Source organism: Arachis duranensis, chromosome 10 (assembly GCF_000817695.3).
Source record: "Arachis duranensis cultivar V14167 chromosome 10, aradu.V14167.gnm2.J7QH, whole genome shotgun sequence".
In the NCBI taxonomy this organism is placed as follows: domain Eukaryota; kingdom Viridiplantae; phylum Streptophyta; class Magnoliopsida; order Fabales; family Fabaceae; genus Arachis; species Arachis duranensis.
Genome location: NC_029781.3, coordinates 23837241 through 23846792, shown reverse-complemented (window position 1 = coordinate 23846792; position 9552 = coordinate 23837241). Strand labels below are relative to the sequence as shown.

The 9552-nt window shown below is 28.6% G+C and overlaps 1 protein-coding gene across 1 annotated transcript; it reads left to right on the top strand.

The window, feature by feature from the left end:
• Positions 1–3630: 3630 nt before the first annotated feature.
• Positions 3631–7087, top strand: LOC107469471 (cytochrome P450 90A1). The gene is made up of 3 exons (XM_016088840.3): positions 3631–4349; positions 6023–6172; positions 6806–7087. Exons 1-3 carry the CDS (start codon positions 3834–3836, stop codon positions 7085–7087), a joined length of 948 nt encoding a protein of 315 aa, XP_015944326.1. The 5' UTR covers positions 3631–3833.
• The last annotated feature ends 2465 nt before the right edge of the window (positions 7088–9552 follow it).

The following is a 9552-nucleotide window of genomic DNA, read 5'->3' as shown; positions in this document are numbered from 1 at the left end:
TGTAAGTTCAGTCTGAGAAGGGAAAACTCCAATATATATGTGAAAATTGGAGAGAACATCCTACGAAAAGTTACAAGTTTTAAGTATCTTGGGTGCATCATACAGGATAATGGATAGATTGAACAAGATGTAAATCATAGGATCCACGTAGGTTGGTCAAAATGGCAGAGTGCGTCTAGTTTTATACACGGCAAAAAAGTGCCTTTAAAACTTAAAGGTAAATTCTATCGCACCGCTATAAGACCGGCTATGCTGTATGGTACGGAGTGTTGGGCGGCTAAAGGGGAGCACGAACATAAGCTGAGTGTGGCAGAGATGAAGATGTTGAGATGGATGAGTGGTCATACGCGATTGGATAAAATAAGGAATGAAGATATAAGGGAGAGAGTTGGAGTAGCACCCATTGTGGAAAAGATGGTTGAATCGCGTCTCAGGTGGTTTGGACATGTGAGAAGAAGACCGATAGAACATCCAGTCAGGAGGGTGGATGAGATGGAAGATGGACAAAGGGCAAAAGGCAGAGGAAGACCTAAGAAGACCATCCATGAGGTGGTCAAACGAGATCTACATGTAAACGGTCTCTCTGTAGACATGATACATGACAGAGCACAATGGCATCGTTTGATTCATATAGCCGACCCCACTTAGTGGGACAAGGCTTTGTTGTTGTTGTTGTTTTGAACTAATTATTTTTTATCCACTCCCTACTATTCTTAAGGCTGAACCAATCAGATTGTCATCAATTTTTTATGCACTTGATATGCCCTTCTTTAATCTGACAGTAATTTGAAATTAAAGTTATTGGATCGGAAAAGGCCGTGAAATCTAAAATAAAGCACATTTTTTTGTTTTGTTTTACTAACTAGTGATCTTCTGACTTTTGAGATTGTCTAACATATATTTGGGGAGACATAAGCAAAAAAAGTATCAACACAATGCTAATGTTTCTAAGGGATATAATCATCCATGGTCGGCATGCTCTTTTCCCTGTGTCTCTTTTTCCACCCTAAGTTATCATGTAATATATGATCCTATTACGCCATTCATATATCTCCATGGCCATGGTATATCTTTCTCATAGTACTCTCAATTTTTCTAGAACACTTTTTTTAATGCACTTTTTACTTTCCCATTAGTTTGTATTGTTTTCTCATAATACTTTCATTGTTGTAAGAAAATCTTGAGACAAAAGATCCGATCCATATATAGGTGTTGTCAATTATAAAAATATACCACCATATTAATAGACACAAGAAAAATTAGTCAACATACAATTAACTATCTATTTAAAAATATGGAAAACTAGCTCTCATAGTTATATTTATAGTTTAACTTTATGATATTATATTCAAAATTCATATATATATAAACCACAAAACATAATGGTGGCTAATATTTTGTTTTTACATACAAAAAGTTTGATTATTATATTGTGAAAATATTTGATTAGTCTATTTCAAACATTTTGGCTATCCTAATATGATAAAATTGATTATTTTAGTGGTTGATTATTCTAATAGAAAAATATCTATAAAATATATAAATATACATAAATATATACTTAATGGTTAATCTGTTGGTCGATTTTAATTTAAATGTTCATAAAGTATTTTTGGAAAATATATCATTTGGAGATTTCTATTTTATTTAGTCTTAAAACATATTGATATAATAATTCATTAATTAACAATAAATCTTTAAATACATCAGTTCAGATTTAAGATGAATTAATTTTTTATTTGTTAAACTAAGGTGATTAAGAAAAACAAAAAAAGTGTATTAATAAAAGAATAAATCTAATTACACTCAAATGATGATTCATTTTTATTCTACAGTAATAATAATTATGAAGGTTAAATTTTATGAAATTGAATTTGCAATAAAGTCTGTATAATTTAAAATCTTTTAATTAGGTCTTTATACTGTACTTTTTTAAATTTTGTAAATTTGTAATTAAATCATTGTGGTGCAACAAATATTATAGTTAACATAATATTCCTCACCAAATTGAACATACACATACTTAAAGGCTAAATATTCCTAAACCTAATCGCCTTCTCATTTTCATAATATTTTATTAATAATACTACTTTTTACACGATAAAGACTTATTTCAAAATTCAAAACAATGTGAAGATCTAATTAAAAAATTTTAAACTATAAAGAGACTTAGATGAATTTAGTAAAATTATCGGAACAAATAGAATAACTTAATCTAATAAAAGAATATTAGTTTTTTTAATTTGGAATTTTATTTCCTAAGATTTTTCTCTAAAAATGTTTAAGAAAATTTGTGTTCATCTATCGAACATTATTAAACCTCGATAGATGGTTCCTTTTTGAAGTTCTAACTTTAAGCCTTTTTCCCTTTATAAAGATAGAGAGAAGGGAAGTTTCCATTATGTGAAATTCTCCTATATTTCAATTGGTTACAGTATTGCTACAATATAGTAGGAGATTTAATGGTTACCTATACCATAATAACAGCATGATGAGATCAATGACTTCATTGTGAACTAACTAACTAAGCAATGGTAAAAAAAAAAATGAAGAATAATTGTTGACCCCATCACACGTGCAAATGACAACAAAAACTCCGACATTGGTGAGTGCTCAAAAAGATGAACACTACTAATGATGATCGAGGAGGTTACTACTATTAACATTTTCACTTTGGAAACTGACATTAGATATAATAATGTCGGTGTATGTACTAGATGCTAGGATTTGACACATTATAAGGAGGGAAAAAATATAATGATGATTAAGCAACACACAAACACCACCTGGGATATTACTGATTAGGGTGGTAAATTTGTAGCCATTGTGGGAGGATTTTTCCTATTTGCTTTTTTGCTTTTTGCATTATGGGGATGGCCCATGTCCCTTTGCAAACCTGCCATTCACATTTTTGACTTTCATGTGGTGACAAACACGTGTCAATGATGGGCCATTTTTAGTGAAACAGATTAAAATTGTTTACCAAAGATTATAAAGGTATACAAATTTAAAATTTAAAACTTAAAATTTAGAGTAGCTCGCAGCGATTAATTAACGGGTGATGAGGGGTGAAGTTATGGCCGTGTTAAGAGTGATGTTGGAAGGAAGAAAAGAAAAAAAGAAGCGAAAAAAGATATCGTAAATATGAATATAAAAAATAATTAAAAAAAGTTTCAAATTATGGTAGATGAAATATTGTTTTTCTAGTGGAAAATATTTGTTTCCCTGGTAGAATTGTATCAATTAATGGATTGGGATGTCAATTCTAAAAATAACAAAAAAAAAAAACTAGAGTGAGTAATTTAAAATTATTAAAAAGATAAATTTAATTAATAATTTTTTTAAAAAAATAATTTAAAGGAGTAATTTTTTGAGACGAACTTAATTATTAATTCAAAATAGATATTGACTAAATTTTGTAAAGTAATTTAAACGGTTAAAATTAAACTCATTTTAAAAACCGAAAAAGGAAAGTGGAAAAGACTTTCATATACTTTCCCACCACCTAAACTACTCTTATCCTGATAGAATAAAAGGGAAAAAAAATAATTAAAAGAAAACAGAAGTGCCAAGGGTGTAAAATATCCCTTCTTTAATTTCTTTCCCACACACATACACACATCATTTTCGTCCCACTGCTTCTTCTTCTCTTTCCACTCAACCCCCTCGTGTGCTCCTTCTCCCTCCATTAATGCCCCTTTCTCTCTCTCTCTCTCCCTCTTTTTCTGTCTAGAACTCTCTATATATAAACACACATACATATACATACATATCTACACTACTAATAAGTTATTTTTAATACCAATAATAACCTTAGCCTTTTACATTTTCCCATGTCTTCTTTCACATCACTACTCTTCTCTTGTGCAGCCATCGCCGCCTTCCTCATCCTCCTCCGGCGGTGGCGCTACCGCCGTCTCCGCCTCCCTCCGGGGAGCCTTGGCCTCCCCTTCATCGGCGAGACTCTACAGCTCATATCAGCATACAAGAGCGACAACCCAGAGCCCTTCATGGATCGAAGATTGAACCGGTACGGTCTAGTCTTCACGACTCACGTGTTCGGAGAACCGACCGTGTTTTCGGCGGAACCGGAAATGAACCGGTTCGTTCTTGCGAACGAAGGGAAGCTCTTCGAGTGCAGTTACCCCGGTTCGATATCGAACCTTTTGGGAAAGCACTCGTTGTTGCTGATGAAGGGGAATCTTCACAAGAAGATGCACTCACTAACGATGAGTTTCGCGAATTCTTGGATCATAAAGGATCATCTTTTGGTTGATGTGGACCGGCTCATACGGCTCAACTTGGATTCTTGGTCCGACCGGGTTCTTCTCATGGAAGAGGCCAAGAAGGTTAGTTACTTAGTTATTAGTTAGGGATGGCATACATTGATTCTCTTGAGTTTAATGTTCATGTTTGATTTTTTTTATAATTATATTAGGTATTGAAACTTGAAAGCGAGTTAAATATATATTATTTGAATTATTTTTCTATGAATTTTGAATAAAAAAAGGGTTCATATGAACTATTTGTATGAATTTCTTCTACGTAACCGCGTGCTAAATTCGGTAGACTACCTTAAATAAGAGTTTCATGTGCTATTATTATGATTGATGGTTGTCGGGTGTTTTGTTATATATATATTCTTGTAACAAATGTTTTTTCTTACATTAAATAGTATATTTATTAAATTTTGAATTTTTTATTATGTGAAAAAAGATTTTTGTTTTCTGTATAACTACTATAAATAAAATTGATGTTTGTGTTTTTTTTTTGGTTTATTTTTTTTACATGTTATAGTGTTAGTTTTTGTTATATTTCTTATCAATTATTTTTCATCACTTTTATTATTAAAAGTGGAAATTATAAAAAAAAATATTCCTCTAAAACAAAATTTTACTGAGTCAACTGGGTGACAGATCGAACGAGTCAGGTTTCTGAGAGCATCATCATCACATATCATGTGGTAGAGATGGTGGACCAGCACCTTCTTTCTGCACCACCTCATAATAATCATAATAATAATGTTATCGTTTGGATCTTGTTTGTTTATTTGCTTATTTTGGTTCAAAGTTAAATACCTCCTTTTCTCAAAGTGTCCAACTATAGCGCCCCAAGTAACATTCTTTTTTTTTTTTCACATCTAATTTTAACTTTATTTTTCTCAAGCTTGGGTTGATCGATGAGTATTTAGTTGAAAGCTTAGCTTGTTATAGATAGCATGTGATTGTGATGTACCTGATGGAAAATAATAGGGAATGGTGAGTCAGATTCTATGGCTCAGTGCAATGTGTCCAAATTCTTCCATTTCAATATTTCTTTGCATATAAGTATATAAGATGAATCCCCACATCACGTTAACTTAACTGAAAAGGTTCTTTCAGCTAATAAATAATTCTGAATATAAACATTAGGTCATCATCATGTAGAGTAAGCATGCACATATATGAATATGTTTGTACATGCATGTGAAAACATTTCACCATTTCCTTTTGTTTTTCCTTTCTTTCTCTAACCCTACTGAACTTTTATATTCCCAAATAGCCAAATATGTATTGTGTAATGATGTTGACTATGACATATTGTATGTATGAATTTAATTTGAATGGGGAACAAGTGTTAATATAAAAAAGTATTTATACAAATATTTAATTATGATTATATTAGTAAAAATGATTTAGTTAATAATAATAATAATAATAATAATAATAATAATAATAATAATTCATGATTGCATGTGTCATGAAACTATTTGCTAATAAAAAGAGATAACATAAATAATTAAATTTCTAACTTTTTTTTCAAATCAGAGTTTTTTTTAGATTTATTTAATTTTTGTATAGGTTTTTTTTTTCTTTTATTTGTTTATTTTATTTTTAACTTTTAGATTCACTAAAAATCAAATTTTAAATCTTCAAGCCATAAAATTCATACTATATTATAAAATTATTTATTTTAAAAATTTAAACTAATAAAAAATAATATAAATATTTATACCTCTAATAGCATGTTGTGTTGGTTGTAGATAACATTTGAGTTGACAGTGAAACAACTAATGAGCTTTGATCCAGATGAATGGACTGAGAATCTAAGGAAAGAGTACGTTCTTGTGATTGAAGGATTCTTCACTCTTCCATTCCCTCTCTTCTCCCCTACCTACCGTAGGGCCATCAAGGTGCATGCACCTTAAACTCATCATTTTTCTAATCACCTCTTCTTTTCTTTTCTATTTTTTTTCTCTAATTATTAATACTCTTATTGTTAGTTATTATTTTGCCATGGGGAAAACATGCATTAGCAATTATTAAACCTAATCAAATAAAATAGTATATAATCCACGTTATCCTCCAAATACTGATCAACATATAGTAATAATTATTTGGTTAATTCAAATAAATAATAATATAAAATATATATTTATCGTAATAATTTTTTTATTTTTAATATTTTATTACATAATATAAAATATTTTTATTCGTTAAAAATATTTAATTTAAAATTTTAATATATTTCATGATTGTTAGAGACAAATATATGCAACATTATATATGACTCTGGTCCTCCTAATTAGAATAAATTCTTCATCCATTTCATTATAGTTATGTTATTTTGATTTCTTAGTCAAATATATTTAAATATTAAAATTAAATTAGATATATTTAACAATGTTAGAACGACTTATTATTAAATATAGAAAGAATAATAAATACTGAATATAGCTGAAATGATCTAATTATTCTCGGCTATTATCCCAAACTTGTTATATATAACTGAAATATTAATACTAATATTGAAAATGAATTGGCAGGCAAGAACGAAAGTGGCGGAGGCACTAACATTGGTAGTGAGGGAGAGAAGAAAAGGGAGTGAAAGTGATGGGAACAGAAAGAAGGACATGCTTGGGGCACTGTTGGCCTCCGGGGAGCAATTTTCCGACGAGGAAATAGTCGATTTTATGTTGGCTTTGCTCGTCGCCGGCTACGAAACCACCTCTACCATCATGACTCTTGCCGTCAAGTTCCTCACTGAGACTCCCCTTGCCTTGGCTCAGCTCAAGGTATGCAATATATTTACTTGCTATAGAAGATAAAGATAATTAATTATTTTATTCACTTCTTGAATAATTATTTAAAGAAAAAAATATTATTTTTGTTTATAATATTTGAACTAAATTTTATTTTAGTTTCTGTCATTTTAATCGTTCTATTTTTATTCTATAACATTTAAAATGGTATTAATATTATTTCTCCACCAAATTCTTCAGTAACACTTAACAAAAGAAATAAAAAGACAGTAGGAGAATGAGATTTAAATATTTTAAAATAAAAATAAGACGATTAAAATGTTAAAACGGATTTACTCCAAATATTATTTTTAATGTTCAATCACAAAGTCAAAACAAATAAATTTATACATAATGATAAAGGTGAATGCTACGATGCCTAAAAGATGGTGTCTATTTACTAAAAAATGTTAAAAGTTATTATTTAATTTAAAAGATATAAGAATAAATCATTTTTAAAAAATAAAAACTTACTACAAAAGATAAGTTAGGTAAAATTTAGACAAAAACTCATAGGCACCATAGAATTGGCCAATAATAAATTGATAATAATTATGATGAGCACACTCTGCACTACTCTTTCTTGTTTTTATGCTGGTAACAAATAAAGGTTGTTTAACTTAACCTTCTAAGAGTTTATCTAATATGAAATATAAAGCCTATTTTTAATTGTTTGATATATATAAATTTTTATTTTATTTTATGAGTTTGCATGCATGTATATGGTTGTACATGTGAGAAACCCCACCACCCTATGCATTATATAACCATGTCCGTCTCCATAACCACCTTCCTTCTCACAATGTGGCGTTGCTCTCTTTGGACCTCATTTTCATTATCTAATCCTCTCCATCATTCTACCCTACCTCACCTAGGATGCTCTCAAGTTTTTTGAGTTTAATTAATAGATAAATTCCAATAAAATTTTCTTGTATTGCACAAAATAAAATAATAAACTAATAAAAAATTGAGTTGAAAATGGAAAGGTTTGAAGTAATACATACGACATTCTTTTTTTTATATAGTATCGTTAATATCCTATATAATTTAAATATTTAACTAACTTGCAGATTTTAAAAATATAATAATAAATTTTTTTAATAATTTTCAATGATTAAAAAAATTAATTTTTTATAATAATTTTTATAAAATATTTTTTTTTTGGTATACTTAACCTATCTCGCCAAATTAGCAAAACTGATAATTTAAGTTTTCAAGGAGGGTATTTAAAGTTGTAATGTAATCAGGCAAAAATTATATTGAAACATTTTAAAGGAAAAAAAAAAAAAAGAAAACCTTGTCAGTGCTATAATTCTTCTTTGTTGTTTTGTGAACATTTATGGTTAGATTCGATTAATTACATCTTATCCCGTTAAAACATTCACCTCAGTCAATACGATTGAAAGCTTGAAATTCATCATGCATTGGGTACGTCATCTTGGTAACTTCACCATTGATGACTTCCATATATAATTTTTTGTTCATTAATTATAGTTAAATTTTATCAATATTATAATTAAATCAATTTATATTAATAATTAGAATAGAATAAAAATATAAAATATAATAGTAACTAACACGAGAATTTTTTTTATAAAAAATTGATTATATTGCAAAATTATTGTAGTTATAAATTAAATTTTATTTTAAGTATAAAATAATTTTTTACATGTACATTTAATATATAACTGTCATATCGACAAAAATAACTGTATTAATCGTATAAATAATTATCTAAAAAATAAATATAATTGACTAAGTAAAATATTTTATATTATTAATTTATCAAACATGTGATGACTAATTTAATTATTATTCTTTTTATTACTTATAGAATATTTTTTCACTACATATAATAGTAATCTTCATTACATTAATTTTGTTTTGTTTATACCACTACGGCAAGTTAACTCAAAATTTTAGTAATTATTTGTAAAACAGAAATACAAAAAAATTGTAGAAAAGTGCAAAGCAAAACAAAGAAAAGAAAAAGAAAAGAGAAAAGAACAAATCAATGGACAAAATTATTACATGCGAAACGCACGCTTGCCTTGCAATGCATTATGCATTCATCTCTTAATTCTTTTGACCGTATTGCTACGTTTCTTCGGTGTTTGGAATGACGGAAATACCCCTTGCCGCATCTTCTGCGTAATCTCCAATTCTCCACAGAAGGTATTTTTGTATGTGGCAGAGAGAACTTGTTTTGCTTCAGCTTAGGGAATCGTGTGACCCTAATTTTAATGACTATTTATGATTACACAATCCTAAAAATTTGACCATTTCATAAATACATGACTATTATTAATACAGAATTTAATTGGTGTCCGAATAGCACGAATTAAAGTTATTAGTAATGGATAATTTTAAGAGATCTATCTTGTGTTTTAAAGGTATATACTAAAAATATAAACTAAATTTTTTTATTAAAAATATAAAAAATTTAAATACTTAATATATTTATTTTATATTATTAAATAAAATGTTTAAAA